A 16,105-nucleotide genomic window follows, 5' to 3' on the forward strand; every position below is an offset into this window, starting at 1 on the left:
AAATAAATAGATCTTTAAAAAACAAAAAAAGTCTAAAGTCAATGTTTTTATTCTCCAGACAGGACTTGCCTCTTCCCTGTTGGATAGAGTAAGGACTAATCACTCCAGTCTAAACAGGTGTTCAGCTGAGTTAGGGCTGGGTAGCCACTTTTTCTTTTTCTTGTTTTTAAAGATTTTATTTATTTATTTGAGAGGGCATGAGCAGGAGGAGTGGCAGGCAGAAGGAGAGGGAGAAGCAGGCTCCCCACAGAGCAGGGAGCCTGATGTAGTGTTTGATCCCAGGAGTCTGGGAGCCTGAGCTGAAGGCAGATGCTTAACTGACTGCGCCACCCAGGCGCTCCAAGTTGCCACTTTTTTAGACTTGGTGCCCTATAGTTTCAAATGTCAGCAGAATGAAAGCTGTCATGTTTCTTGTGGACTCTTCTTTCTCAGAACCTTTTTTTTTTTAAGCACTGTAAGACTATAAAAGCTTTCACCTTGTCTTCCCAGTCCAGCCCTCTCCCTTCTGTAGCCCTAGAAAGAGTGTCTAATGTTAATCATAGGGTTCATACCATATATAAACACTGACTACTTACTATGCCTCTCAAAGCCTGCATGGTCTGACTCCTCTCTACCCCATCTCGAAGAACCCCCTTAACTGCCTCTCTATTCCTACAGGAACCCTCTTTCAGTCTTTCCAATACACCTCTTCATTCAGTGTGGTTGAATGATTGCAAAAACAGCTCCCGTACTCTACTCCTCCCAGTATCCAGACCCTTTGCGCTGTGACTTTGCAACAAGTCCAGTCAAGAGGTGAAGTCTATTTCCCCACTCCTTGAACTTGGTTTAGCTTGCTCTGGCCAATAAATGAAGTGCTTTGTGCTACTTCTAAGCCTAGGTCTCCAAAGATGTATTTGTACATGCCTCCCCGGACACCACTAGTGAGCTCGTTCAAGGACAAGACGGCACATGGAGTCAAGGCTAGTCTACATCAGCCAGCCCCCAGCTGCTGATGCACCAGCTGAATCAAATACAAATCAGAACTCCCAACCAACACAAGACTCCACATACATTGTGGATACTACTCCACTAGGTTAGGTTCCCCCATGAGTCTCATACCAAATACGACAACTGTAATATTTATGTATTTTAAAAAATGTCTACCTCTCCTGCTAGACTGCAACTTCCATGAGGGCGGAAGCCGGATCTGTCTTTGATCACTACTTTGTCCTTAGTATCCAGCACAGTGCTGTCTACAGTCAGTACTTGTGACATTTGAATCAAGACTTGCCTGACATCCCAGTTCATATACTCGAAATAATGTGGTTCACGTGGCCTTGAGGACTTGGTGATTCCAGAGAAGAATGTGCTAAACCATCTAGATAAAGCCATCAGGAAGGATTTATAACCTAGGGTCTGCCCAATCCTTCACTTTCAAAGTCTCTGAAAGAACCCAGCTATTAGGCCCCAGGAAATGGCGCCATCTATCATTCCAGGAATAGTCCTGTCTTTCCTAATTTGGCTTTGCATGTGCCACATATTTGCAGAGGAGGGCACGGTGGCCTCATGTAGCATCATGGTTTAGTTTTTTCCTTTGTAATTGGGATTAAGAAAATTGGATCGGTGTATGCATATAACTACAGCATTACTCGGCATGCTCTCAGGAAATGTTAATATCATGTGCTATTATTTAGAAATCAGATGCGTAAATGGTGCCTGCTCTTTTTAGGGGTGACGTGACTATCAATATCTTAGCCACCGAATGCTCCATACTGTTTAAAACTCTGACATAACTTCCTGTTTGCCGTATGCCTTCGCATAGGTAACCTCTAGTCCCCTCTCTTGTCCTTGGTATTTGTCCGCTCTCCACCATTTCACATCCGATTATGCCGTTCTTTCATTGTTCCTCACAGTTGGTGCTATGGCTTACTGGCATATTTTATCTTGAGCAGCATCTGTAATTGTGCTGGGTGTTGAATGGGAGGAGTTCCTGTCTGGAGCCTGGGGAAGCATCCTGTCTTCCTCGATGTCGCTTAGAGTTGGTGGAGACATGAAAGCATCCTTGCCCACCCGCTGCAGAGTTGGCGGTTTCCTGCCCTATTCTCCTCCCCACTTCAAGCTGGGAACCGCTAAGCCTCTGGCAGTGAGACATGGGCTGGGAATTTCTCTGTGTAGTACCTTCACTGAAAGCTATTAGCAAGACGTGCCGTTATTTTCCCTGAATTGGATTTTCTCCAGAATTCTCAGCGGGCACTCCACAAGCAGCATATGATCAAAACAGGCAAGGTTTGGCAAGAGTCTGATGTGAAAATCAGCAACTGAAAATAAGCAGCAGTGTGTAGCTCATTCAGAATCCTTTTGGTAAAAGCTACCAGCACTTCGAAAGCATCTATCAGTTTTGCCATCCAAGGGATAGGGTATCTGTTGAGTGGGAAGTAGTCACCTGCAGAAAGCAGGCAGCTAGAAAAGGTAGAAGTCTGGCAGGTTCTTGAAAGATAAACAAGGCACAGTCAAATATCCAAGTTGCTTGGCCCTGCCCCAGACCCACTAACCCAGACTCTCGATGGGTGGCCTGGAATGTTCATTTTTTACAAGCAATGCCCTAGGGATTCCCAATGCAGATAGTCTTCCAACCATAAGCTGAGAAATGCTGGTTTCAGAGTAGAGGCAAGGCAACCAGCTCAGCACAACTTTAAGAAGGCTGTCTTGGGTGAAGGAAAACAAGAGAGCAACACGAGAGCAAAGGGCCAGGGTTGACAGTGTCCAAATCAGAGCCAAACCGATTGCTCACAGTTTAAGGGCAACTCTGGGGCCAGCCACTTGCTAGCTATCGCTTCCGACCCCTGATATCACAATCACACTGTAAGAGTTAGGAATCAGAGTAGACCAAAATTAGTTTCAGGGGAAATAATCAATAACCATAATAGGGTATCACCTACAAGGGAAAAGTAAATTCTAAGAATACAGAAACAGCAGACAGAGGGAAGAGCCACTACCAGCATCTAGGTCCAGGCAGAGGCGTGCACACATTCACACACACACCACCACCACCACCACCAAGGAAGGAACAAATCTGGGGGTGCTCTCCCATCTGTTAGGAAGTTCAGAACTATGCTGTGCATTTCAAGTAATCTGCTCCAGGTGAGGGTTTCACAGAGTTTTCAAGCAAAGGGCTGCTCATGTCTTCAGACACAGGAGAGCAAGCTACTTCCATTGCCACGAGAAGTTCAGGGTGACTTGGGTGTCCAAGAGATGTCAGTTTCCTCTGGGTCCAAGCAGATGTCACTATTTCAAAATTTGGGATCCCATTCCTTCCCAATCAATGCCTTAACTTCACAATAGGAACTTAACAAGGCTGTCAGTGTCACTAACATTGCAATTCAGCCCACAGATAGATGCCAACCACTGCAGGCTGCTTGGCATAGCACAGACAGCTGAAAGGAGCACTTGAATCAGGAAGAACCCTTTCCTCCTCCAATGTCCCTCCAGCACCCTCTACTGATGACGTTTCACATTGGACCAAATGGCAAGGGAAAAATGTTCCAGTATTGCAAGCAGGGCAGTGGAGGATGGGTTTGGAGCTGAGAATCTGGCAAGATTTGGGCTGATAACAGACAAAACACCTCACTTTCATTCCCTCTCCCACAGTCTCCACCACCACTCCCTGATAAAAACACAAACACTGCCTCTAGAAATGGAGAAACCCATGATATAAGACTCACAAAGAACATCTTTCTAATACTACGTACTAACATGTAGCTAGCATAACCAACCATGTCAGTTGCCCAGTTCTTTTTTGCCTTTAGCATTTGAAGTCCAATGTCCTGCAAGACCTCTCAGTACCAGACAAATGGGAATGATTTGTAACCCTACAGGCATCCTGAAGGTTTCTAAACTTTCTCTGCATCCAAATTACCCCGAACACTTGGTAAGAATGCAAGTGGTTTTTGTTAAAAATGCAGTTATTTTGGATGCAAGCAAGCCATGGATGGATTTTTGAGAAATGTTCTACGTGGAGGCCGAAAAGGTGTTAATCACTACTTTTAGGGACTCCTCAATCCAAACTTCTTTGTCCTTGTTCCAAAACCATAATCACTGAAAAGAAAGAAATAACATCCTTTGGAAGACACAGCTAAGGTTCCTGAACCAGAAACAGACACTGACAAATGACTAGTTGATGGGGACAAAAAAAAAAAGATAAAAATTATAGTCTGCCCTTACCACTTTTCTCTCCTTTCAGTTCTAGGATAAGTAATTTTCCTTCAGTGTCACAAAGGATAACAATGATGAATGCTGTGAAAATTAGATTTGTGGGGTACACTGAACTTTTGCAGGTAAGCAGTATATAATGCAAGACTTATTTTAAGGACTCCGACAGTGACTGTTGTTTGGTAGATCTTAGAGAATAAGCTGCACAAAACAATCTATTCAGTGCTACTTTTTCTATTTTCACACTGTAAGATACATGGTTGAAGACGGCCATATTAAAGATGCTTCTCAGAAACTCGGAGGCGGTGAAAAGAAGACACTCTTTGACCCACTGGTCAAATTTATTTATTTTTAATTTTATGTTTAAAAAATATTTTATTTATTTGACAAAGAGAGAAAGAGAGAGAGACAGACAGACAGCACAAGCAGGGGGAGCAGCAGAGGGAGAGGGAGAAGTAGACTCCCCACTGAGCAGGGAGCCTAATGTGTGGGGCTCCATCCCAGGATTCTGGGATCATGACCTGAGCCCAAGGGAGACGCTTACCTGTCTGATCACCCAGGTGCCCCAATTTATTTTATTTTTTATTTTTCAAGACACTCTTTTTTTTTTTTTTAAAGGTTTTGTTTATTTTTTATTTGACAGAGATCACAAGTAGGCAGAGAGAGAGAGAGGGAAAAGCAGGCTCCCTGCTGAGCAGAGAGCCCGATACGGGGCTCGATCCCAGCACCCTGAGATCATGACCTGAGCAGAAGGCAGAAGCTTTAACCCACTGAGCCACCCAGGCGCCCCTTTCAAGACACTCTTTTTTTTTTTTTTTAAAAAGATTTTATTTATTTATTTGACAGAGAGAGATCACAAGTAGGCAGAGAGGCAGGCAGAGAGAGAGAGGAGGAAGCAGGCTCCCTGCCGAGCAGAGAGCCCGATGCGGGACTCGATCCCAGGACCCTGAGATCATGACCTGAGCCGAAGGCAGCGGCTTAACCCACTGAGCCACCCAGGCGCCCTCAAGACACTCTTAATATTAACTGGATTTCTGTTGTGTTCCAAGGACCCTGCTACATTCTTCACATGCATTACCACATGTAACTCTCCCAACAAGAGCTATGCCCTTTTCCTAAAGAAGGGGAGTACCGGGACACCTGGGTGGGCTCAGTCAGTTCAGCGGCTGCCTGCAGCTCAGGTCATGATCCCAGAATCCTAGGATCGAGCCCCACATCGGGCTCCTTGCTCAGCAGGAAGCCTGCTTCTCCCTCCGAATGCCGCTCTGCCTGCTTGTGATCTCTCTTTGGTTTTCTGACAAATAAATACATAAAATATTAAAAAAAAAAAAAAAAAAAAGAGAGAGAGAGAAAGAGAAAGAAGAAGAAGAAGCAGCGGAGTACCTGCCCTAGGTCACACACCCAGTAAGTGGCGTGGTCCGGCTCCAGCCACACGTGGTTCAGCACCGGAGAGCGCGGAGCAGAAGGCGTGGTCCCGTGCCCCGCCGTGTTGCTGATGGAAAGACGCACGGGCTGCGGTGGGAACGCAAAGGAAGCGCCTGTGACCCCCTCCAGGGCTTCCAGGGTAAAATTCAGACCCTTTTACTTCGCACATCACGACCCGGTTTCCCACCCCCCTCGCCCTTCCCCCAGCCCCGCTGGGACCCAGTCACTCTTTCCGCAGAGACCAAGGTTGCCGGCACTTAGACGTCTCCGGCTTGGTTTGGGAGCGAGGCCGGGGGGTGGGGGGTGGATTACGGCCCGAAGGACCTCGGCCTACCTAACGCGTCTTCATTCCCACCTTCGCCATGTCCCGGCTCCCGACCGGGCTCCCACCGCACCTTCAGTCCGCGCTCTGCACCTATCCCGGCCCTTATCGGCACCTTCAGCAAGCCGGACCTCTCGCCTCAGGGAACAGGTACCTGCCCGGACTCCAGCTAACGGCGCCGGAAGTAGTGGCGGCGACGCGTGACGTCAGAGGAAATTCCTGACGCCGCGGCCTGTGGTTGCGAGTTGTCGGAGTCGGTGTTTCACTCTTAAGGTTCCCCGACAGCCGGTGGCGGCGCGGGTCTGGGCCTGGGCCAGGGTTCGTTCCAGGACCGGGCGGGTTTGTACCCGCGCGGCGGGCTCCGCCGGCTGCTGTGGGGTCCCGCATCCCCGCTGGGTGGCTGGGGCTTTGGGGACCGTCCCCTGAGGGCCGTCCCGCGTCGAACCTCCAGGACCGCGCGTCCCGAGGCTCGTGGAAGAGAAGACTCGAAAATAGGGCCGGTCGCTCGCGCTGCTTGAGGACCAGGCTTTTTCACCGCGAGGGTCTCCCGATCTGCGCTCCAGCCGCGAGAGAGGCCTTGGTTCCGCGCTTTACGGAGGAAGAAACTCGGGCCGGGAAAGGTGAAGTCCGTGGACAGGCGGTGCGGCCGGGAGCTGCCGGCTTGAGATTCGGAGCGAGTCCGGCTGGCGCCCGAGCTGCCGGCGTTTGCCTTGTGCGGGGTTCTCGGGGTGGGAGGTGGGCCTGGTGGGCCGTTTCTGGGCCACAGAATCGGTTAGGTCTGGGGTGGGGGCTCCGAAATCTCTCGTCCCAGCAGCTGTGCCCTGGCCGGTAACAGCGTCCTGCTCCCCTGGGAACAGAGCGAGAACTACAGCGCAGGGTGTTCAGAGCTTTTGACCCTCCCGTTGAGAGGAAATAAATGCAAGCTGTCGCGACACAGCTTGTGGGTGTCGAGGGGTGGCATTGGACTCTGCCGTTAGCTCTTTTGGGGGCAGATGGCCGTCTCCGTCATCTCCCTGCCTGTTCAAGGAGAAGGAATTCTATGCTGCTCGCCTGGGGAAATGTGTTCAGTGCACAGATTCCTGGGCTCACCCCAGCTCAGAAGGTCTGGGGAAGGTCTGGAAATTGGAGTGCCAAATAAGCCATAAAACGAGCTCGTCACCTGCGAGGACTCGAAATGTGACGCTTTCTTAGAGCAATAAAGAAAGGAATCATAGGTTCAGAACATGTGGCTTGGACCTCCCTGGGTTGGTCTCTTTAGTAGCTGTGCTCCTGTATTTGCTGTGAGCTCAAAATTTAATGGCAGAAATGCCAAAATAGTATACTGAGTATTAGGAGGTGGTTTTGTTTTGTTTTGTTTTTTCAGTTGACTGAAAACTGGAAGTTAATGAAGTTTGAATGTTAATCTACCTCCTGTTGACGTCCCAAGTGACTCTGGGTGAGCTGCTTAACCTTGTAGTCATCATCTGTGCTCCCTTCGCAACATCTCCCACGATGCTTGTCGCAAAGAGGAACACTTGGATCCATTCTGAGATGGATCCATTCTGAGACAGACCGTGGGTATTTTTTTTTTCAGATTTATTTATTTATTTATTTATTTATTCGACAAGGAGAGAGAGATCACAAGTAGACAGGTGGGCAGAGAAAGAGGGGGGAGGCAGGCTCCCTGCCGAGCAGAGAGCTGGATGTGGGGCTCCATCCCAGGACCCTGAGATCATGACCTGAGCCAAAGGCAGAGGCTTAACCCACTGAGCCACCCAGGTGCCCCAACCATGGGTATCTTTTAATACGCTTCCAGGGAAGTTTGATATAGCCGGTTACAACGGAATATGGAAGTGCCCTTGGAAACGGAGTCTGAGCTATTTCTCAGTATCCGTATAGGTGAGAGAATATTACGGTTTCTTTGACACTACTAAGACTAATGTCGTTTATGATAGATCTTAGAGTTTCTTAACGTGTACTTTCTTGGGAAAGAAGCAAATGTCCTGTTAGGTCATTGGGATGCCTGGGTGGCTCAGTCTGACCCTCGATCTTGGCTCAGGTCATGATCTCAGGGTGGTGAGATCGAGCCCTGCATGGGCTCTGCACCAGGCGTGAAATCTGTTTAAGATTTTCTCTTTCCACGGCAAACCCTCCTACACTGTTGGTGGGAAGGCAGGCTGGTGCAGCCACTCAGGAAAACAGTATGGAAATTTCTCAAAAAGTTGAAAATAGAACTACCGTCTGATCCAGCAATCGCACTACTGGGTATTTACCCTAAAGACACAAGCGTAGTGATCTGAAAGGGCCCAGGCACCCAAATGTTTATAGCAGCAATGTCCACAATAACCAAACTATGGAAAGAACCTAGATGTCCATCAAGAGATGAATGGATAAAGAAGATGTGGTGTATATATACAATGGAATACTCTGCAGCCATCAAAACCCTCAGAATCTTAATATTTGCAACAATGTGGATGGAACTAGAGGGTATTATGCTAAGCAAAATAAGTCAATCAGGGAAAGACAGTTATCATATGATCTCACTGATAGGAAGAATTTGAGAAACAAGACAGAGGATCATAGGGGAAGGGGTGGGAAGAATGATGATGAAACCAGAGAAGGAGACAAACCTAAGAGACTTAATCTCAGGAAACAAACTGAGGGCTGCTGGAGGGGCAGGGGGTAAGGGATGGGGTGGCTGGGTGATGGACATTGGGGAGGGTATGTGCTATGGTGAAGGAAAAAAAAAGAATTTCTTTTCTACCCCACTGCCAATGCACGCTCATTCTCTCTTGGGGAAAAAAAAACGTTCTATAAGATTGCAAAAATGAACGTTAAAACCTGCAGTTCTAAGTGACTTAGTAGGCTCCTTGATTGAGATGTTGTGATGACAGAAATTAATTTTGTATAGAATCTCCGATTGCATTGAGCTTGAAAGGATTATAAGGACTTCCTTAGGTGGTTCACACTCACAATCCTAACTAAAAGCACTTTTTTTTCCCCCAAACAGATACCCTCGTGTGGTTTTAATCAGGAATGAAATCTGAAAGCTAAGAACAGAAGCGTTTTTGGTCAATATGGAGGACAAAAGACGCCGAGCCCGAGTGCAGGGAGCCTGGGCTGGTCCCCCTAAGAGCCAGGCCCCTGCTCAGCCAGGCAAGAACTCGTGGGGATCTTGTGTGAATGTACTTGCATTTCAGTTGATGTTAAGAAGTTATTTAAAGTGTAGCTGATGCCTTGATTTTCTTGATGATCATCTTTTTTTTTAAAGATTTTATTTATTTATTAGAGAGAGAGATCACCAGTAGGCAGAGGCAGGCAGAGTGGGGGGAAGCAGGCTCCCTGCAGGGCTTGATCCCAGGTTGATCCCAGCTCGATCATGACCTGGGCCAAAGGCAGACGCTAACTGTAGGAGCCCCAGGTGCCCCACTGGTGGTCATCTTTTATTGGCGGTTGAGGTATAGTGTTCCTCGTATTTTATCACAGCTCTCACACCTTTCAGTGTGTGTAGCGGGATCTCCGACAGACTTTACTAATTAATTTCTAGGTGTCTTATCGGTTATCTTCAACTAGATTTTATTGCCCTTGCTCCCTAGAGCAGACTTTTTGAGTCTGGTTCACGTCTCTTCTTGCTCGTTTCAGCCACTGCTGCTAAGAGCCATCTCCACCAGAGACCTGGTCAGACATGGATGAACAAGGAGCATCGTCTTGCAGACAGACAGTTTGTGTTCAAAGAACCCCAGCAAGTAAGTTCTTAGTTCTCCTACAGTATTAACAGATTTGCTTGTAAGAGCTATATTCACATAGTAGACACTCCAATAGTGACTGAATAAATTCACTAATAAAAGGAATGTGAAAGGCCTTTACTTATAATGGAATGTGGCATATCAATTCCTTAATATGTCTGAAGATTCTTTATAGTCTGCTCCCAGCTGATGGGCAAGTATAATTCCCATTTTGGGGGGAAGGAAGGAGGTTATATCGTGATTAGCACTTGCATTCGCTTTCTGATTTCTAACATGGTTCTAACAAACCATGCTGTCTTAAGTGCTAGTGTAGCAGATGTCTCCGGATTGGGTTGAAATTTTCAGCTACTACAATGCCTGATATTTTAGCCTTTTTTTCCTCCCGTGGGGAAAAATTGTAAGAAACAGTGAAGATTCACTGTTGTTAATAACATGGAAAAAGCTAAAAATTAGTCATCTTGCTGTAATAGTGATTGTGTAAATAATGATTAAAACTTACTTCTTAGTTTATCTTGTATTTTATTTTTTAAAAGGCTTAATTTAATTAATTAATTTGAGAGAGAGAGCATGCATGTGCATGACTCAGCAGAGGGAGAGGGAGAATCTTTGAGGCCGACTCTGTGCTGAGCACGGAGCCCAAGCAGGGCTCAGTCTTACAACCCTGAGATCATGACCTAAGCCGAAACCAAGAGTCTGATGCTCAACCAACTGTGCCACCTAGGCACCCCAGTATGTCTTCTATTTTAAAAAGTCTCCTGGAAAAATAATTAAATAAATAAATAGTTGCCTGGCCTGAAAAGAAGGTTTTTCCAGAATTACTGGCTGCTCTGAAAGTGGATTAATTCCACTTTTATTATTTTTTCTTGCCCGCTACTAACTGTGAAATAGTTCTAAGGAAAGCAGACAAGGGTCTCTGGTAGGATTGTAAAAGCTTAAAGTAAAAAAAAAGGGATAGTTTTTAAACTTGACTTACTTTTATCAGAAATGAGAAGATGTGGTAGTCCTCCACATAAGCGTTTCTGAGGATTAGGGATCACACCAGAAGTAAAATCTGCCTGTTTCCTTGCAGGTAGTACGCAGAGCTCCAGAGCCACGAGTAATTGAGTAAGTAATTTGTTGCCTTTCTGTATTTGTTGCCCACAGGAAAATGGAGAGCCCAGATCTTTCCCTCACGGGGTTTTCCATCTGAAAGAGATAAGGGCCCAGTTACTGTATTAATTTTAGGCTGGGATAGTTGTCTCTTAGATGTCTTTAAACTTGGTCTTTTGGGAAGCCTTGCTCAATTTGCTGATGGTGTGGAAAATGCAAGAAGATACTTGTATCTTAAACTGTGATTCTGGTGTGGATTTCTTGACCCTGATCATTAAAATATCTGCAGACAGTAAGCTAAAATATCTCCTAGGTAAAGACAGAGTGGGATTTTTCCTGAGTCATTGAAATACGGCGTTTTTTGTTTTTGTTTTTTTAAGATTTATTTATTTATTTTAGAGAGCATGCACAGGGAGGGGCAGAGGGAGAAGGAGAGAGAAACTTTAGCAGACTCCTCACTGAGTTTAGAGTTCCACACCGAGCTTGATCTCAAGACCCTGAGCTCATGACCTGAGATAAAACTAAGAGTCAGATATTCAGCTGACTTTGCCACCTAGTGCCCTGAAACTGGCCTTTTTTTTTTAAATAGATTTTACTTATTTATTTGACATAGAGATCACAACTAGGCAGAGAGAGAGGGGGAAGCAGGCAGCTCTCAGCTGAGCAGAGCACCTGATGCGGGGCTTGATCCCAGGTCTCTGAGATCATGACCTGAGCTGAAGGCAGCAGCTTAACCCACTGAGCCACTCAGGCGCCCCTGAAACTGGCCTTTTGAGAGGCCTTTCATCAGGTACTGTTTTACTAGCAACACTTAACGAAAGCTGCTGGAAATCTAGAGGGCCTTAAATTCTCATATAATTGTTCCAGAGCAATTTCATTTCCTCTTATGTTGATCTATATATAAAATGTCATCTTTAATTTATAATTCCTCTTACATTGATCTGTATATATAATACTCTTTTCCAAAATTAATGAAAGATGCTTTGTGGGGTGCCTGAGTGGCTCAGTCAGTGAAGTGGCCAACTTTGGATTTCCGCTCAGGTCATGATCTTAGGGTGGTGAGATCGAGCCCCACATCAGGCTCTGTGCTCAGTGGGGAGTTGGAGCCTACGAGATTTTCTCCCTTTCTTCCTGCCTAGGAATAGTCTTTTAGGCTGCTTGGCTGTTTCCAGGTTGACTTGTAAGCCCAGGAAAAATTTGAAACAGGAATGTCATCGTACTTTTTTATTTTTATTTTAATTTTTTAATTTATTTATTTGACAGACAGAGATCACAAATAGGCAGAGGCAGGCAGAGAGAGAGAGGAGGAAGCAGGCTCCCCTGCTCAGCAGAGAGCCCAATGCGGGGCTCAATCCCAGGACCCTGGGATCATGACCTGAGCCGAAGGCAGAAGCTTTAACCCACTGAGCCACCCAGGTGCCCCAGGAGTGTCATCATACTTTCAAAAAGGGTATATAGTTGTGGCCTGGCCACTATTTAGCTATGTAATTAGTCCTTAGGTACATTAAGGCCATCTCTCTGAACTTTAGTTTCTTTGTCTGTAACATTAAAGGTTTGTACTATAGGATCATTTAAGTAGAGTCTAGTGGCTCTAACAGTCTTGAATTCGTTTGTGAACACCATGTGACATTACCTCCATTGGTGATAAAGAGAATAAAAAAAACATGAAACTTATTACTAGGTACAGATGGGACATTCAGGCTGAAAAAATAGGCAGTTGTGAATATTCAGGTCAGAGCAAAATGACAGAACTTCTGGTTTGACCCCAAGGTTTGTTAATTCTGGTTATCTAAAGTTAGCTCCTTAGATTTTTATTTAATAGCCAAAAATGTCACCCATGTTTAAAGTGAGCCAATTTCTAAACATGGCCCAAAACATATCACACTGAAACATTGTAATTATAATTTACAGTTGCAGTTAAACATTGTAATTTACACTCCGGGGGAGACCATCTAGAGATGTGATAAATGTATATGACAATAACACTGCCCACATTTTTGCTCGGAGGCACTCTCACATTTGCCCAAGAGCCCAGCTCACAGATCACAAACTACTAACTCTCATGGCAGAGGGTGATGTGAAAACTGTCCCTTTATGTTCTCTGTAACTGAACTCTGTCCAAGAAGGGTCTGACTGTTAGCCTGGTATAGGAACCTGTGCAGTCTGGATCAGTTTTCTCACTGTGGACCTGGCCATGCTGCACTTCTGGAACAGTTTTGTACTTTTTCACATTATTCCCATCTACAATGTGCAAGGCACTGGGAAACACAACAGTAACCTATTCCTTGCCCCTTAGTAGCCCACAGTTTAGTAAATGAAATAGACATGTAATAAGAAATTGCAGTCATGTATGTTGTAGAAACAGTAGAATTATAGTAAGGTCTAGTGGTAGCACAGAGGATGAGATAGTTAACATTATTTGGGTGGATTAGAGGTCAGGAAAGCATTACAGAAGGCAAGGCGGAACTGCGATGTTGAGGAATGAATTAGAATTTTCCCCCAGACTAAAGCTCAGGTGGGTGGGATTGGGGGTGCTGGATGGCAGGGAAGCATTTCAGCTTGTAGGAAAGCAGGATTAGAAATACCGTGGTGGGGCACCGGGGTGGCTCAGTGGGTTAAAGCCTCTGTCTTCGGCTCAGGTCATGGTCCCAGGGTCCTGGGATCAAGCCCCGCATCTGGCTCTCTGCTCAGCAGGGAGCTTGCTTGCTCCTCTCTCTCTGCCTGCCTCTCTGCCTACTTGTGATCTCTCTCTCTGTCAAATAAATAAATAAAATCTTGAAAAAAAAGAAAAAAGAAATATTGTGGTGTGGAAGGTCAGGGTGGGCTCATTCAGTTAAGTGTCTTTCTTTGGTTCAGGTCATGATCCTGGAGTTCTGGGATCAAGCCCCACGTTGGGCTCCCAGCTCAGAGGGAGTCTGCTTCTCCCTTTGTCCCTCCCCCTGCTAGTGCTTGCTTGCTCTCGAATAAATAAAATAAAATAAAGTTAAAAACAATACTGTGGTGTATTCAGGAGATTGCAGACAGCAGTGGAGGATCATGAGTGAGTGGGAGCGGAGCTACATCATGGGGACCTTGAATACAATGCTGAAAAGTTGGTGGGGAGCCTTTGAAGGATATTAATTAATCAGAGCAGGAACCTCATTAGGCATGTATCTGAAAGCAGCGGAAGCTCAGAGCTCTGAGATGTATTTGCCATATGTAAATGCACCTATTCCAGAGTCTCCAAAGAGATGCTCTGTTTGGTACCCCTTTATGATAGATCTCTGGACCCTATCAGCCTAAATTATGGGTGAAATATAAAGGGGTAGAATCGGGATTCATTTTATCCCTGTCTTTGTCTCCATGGCCTGATCCCCTCAGGATTCAGTTCCCAGTGACATCGGTAATCTGCCACCGTCTTGCCCTTCATCTCAGTAGTGGAGGAGGTGGGGATGTGCGTCCCTCACAGTGCATGTTCATTCTGAAGTGGTGTAGGTGACTGCAAGTTTGGAGAGCTGCAAAGCACAGCTCTCCCACTGGAGGGAGTGTAGTATTTGCCTGGTACTAACGAGTCTGTTTTCTTAATTTCTGTAGCAAAGAGGGTGTGTATGAAATCAGCATGTCACCCACAGGCATATCTAGGTAAGTGCATTCTCCCTAGAAAGTGACTATAATTTCAATTGAGTTATAGTCTCTTAAAATATTCTGTTCCCTGACTTGAAATAGGTAACTTCTGCCTCTGAAATTCTTTGGTGTGTAATATCTCTTTTTATATAGCACTTCTAACTTCAGAACATTTTCAAAGTCTGTCTGTCAGGTATGGTAACTATTACTTCTGTAACTTTTTAGATGAGGAAATGCAGGCCAAGGAAATTGAGGACTTTTTCCTAGTGCCACATAGTAACTTAAAACTCCCGTTGATCTAGCCTTTACTTCTGTGCTCTGGGTGCTACATTTTATTATGTTACATTATATGTATTACTACATTCATTATCGTATTAATCATAGTACTGCATATATCTATATGCAACATATTAGGTTATGTTAACCCTTAATCTACATGAGTGGATCAGTATTTCAGTCTACATTAAGATAAGTTTCAGTAAAGGTAAAGCATATACAACTTAGGGTATAGATGGCATTAATCATTATTAAAAGCATTTTGAGATGTACCTGGGTGGCTCAGTTGGTTAAGTGTCCACCTCTTGGTTTTGGCTCAGATGATGATCTCAGGGTTGCTGGGTCAGGTTCAGCATGTAGTCAGCTTGAGCTTTTTTCTCCCTCCCCCTCTGCTCTTTCCTCTGCTTGCACATGCTCTCTCTTTGTCTCTCTCAAATAAATAGATATAATCTTAAAAAAAATTTTTATTAAATGTTCCCTTAATTCAAGAATATACTTACTGTCACTATAAAATAATGAAGCATTTCAAATAAATGTATCTGAACTTGCATATCTGAATGCATTACTTAGGAAGAGCTTCAGAACCTCCGTTTCAAAGCCAGTTTAACAGTCACACGAGAAACCCAGTTGCATTATTTTGGTCATATCTCATTGTTAACCAGAGGTGGCTTCAGGTGAGCTTTGGCTCTTTCAAAAAATCAGACACACCCTCAGAGAGTGAAGTTCAGCAGAATGTTCCAAGGGCTTTGAGAATCAATCCAATCTATCTTTCTTTCTTTCTTTCTTTCTTTCTTTCTTTCTTTCTTTCAAGATTTTATTTATTTATTTGACAGAGATTACAAGTAGGCAGAGAGGCAGGCAGAGAGAGGAGGAAGCAGGCTCCCTGCTGAGCAGAGAGCCCGATGCGGGGCTTGATCTCAGGACTCTGGGATCATGACCTGAGTGGAAGGCATAGGCTTTAATCCACTGAGCCACTCAGGCACCCCGAGAACATTTCTTAAGAAGGATATCCAAAATGATTTTGAGCTGACTTGGCATTATTGAAATAAGTGTATATTTAGTGAGAGAAAGAACCCTCATTTGGAAATGTTTATTTTGATAGAGTCATAAATGATCCTTTTCCCTACTTGGCTTAGTCTCAGAAGACAACCAATTGTTAAAATAACACAGGGTCAGGCATTTTATTTATTACTCTGCGTTCCAGAGTGAGCCTATGAGGTGGATATCATTTTTGTGTTACAGATAAGAGAAACCAAAGTTCAGAGAGGTTAAGTAATTTGCCCAAGGTTTCACAGCAGGTGGTGGTAGAGCAGTATTTGAATCATGTCTCTAAAAGCCCTCATGCATTATTTTTCCTTTATTGCCTCTTTTATTTGTCCTAACGTGAACGTTTATTTCACAATTGGAAGAACATCATGACCTGGTGATAATTAGGTTCTTCCATGAGAGATGTAAGATGATTTCACCTACCCATGAG

General features: G+C 45.0%; 1 protein-coding gene across 5 annotated transcripts in view; it reads left to right on the plus strand.

Annotated features, from left to right (window-relative positions):
• The first annotated feature begins 6,155 nt into the window (after positions 1 to 6,155).
• The window catches only part of LOC132008213 (alpha-ketoglutarate-dependent dioxygenase alkB homolog 3), a 39,906-nt gene continuing 29,956 nt past the window's right edge, over positions 6,156 to 16,105 (plus strand). The window contains exons 1-6 of one of the 5 annotated variants that reach the window (XR_009401571.1): positions 6,156 to 6,555; positions 7,299 to 7,488; positions 8,925 to 9,070; positions 9,557 to 9,660; positions 10,730 to 10,764; positions 14,323 to 14,370. Coding sequence is in view for 4 of the 5 variants with exons in the window: in XM_059386652.1 (XP_059242635.1) it covers positions 8,992 to 9,070; positions 9,557 to 9,660; positions 10,730 to 10,764; positions 14,323 to 14,370 (266 nt within the window). In the remaining variant the exon portion in view is untranslated. The remainder of the gene's footprint in view (positions 6,556 to 7,298; positions 7,489 to 8,924; positions 9,071 to 9,556; positions 9,661 to 10,729; positions 10,765 to 14,322; positions 14,371 to 16,105) is intronic. The other 4 variants (XM_059386652.1, XM_059386649.1, XM_059386650.1 and 1 more) reach the window with 4 other exon arrangements.

Source organism: Mustela nigripes, unplaced genomic scaffold (genome assembly GCF_022355385.1).
Source record: "Mustela nigripes isolate SB6536 unplaced genomic scaffold, MUSNIG.SB6536 HiC_scaffold_76, whole genome shotgun sequence".
Classification (NCBI taxonomy): Eukaryota; Metazoa; Chordata; class Mammalia; order Carnivora; family Mustelidae; genus Mustela; species Mustela nigripes.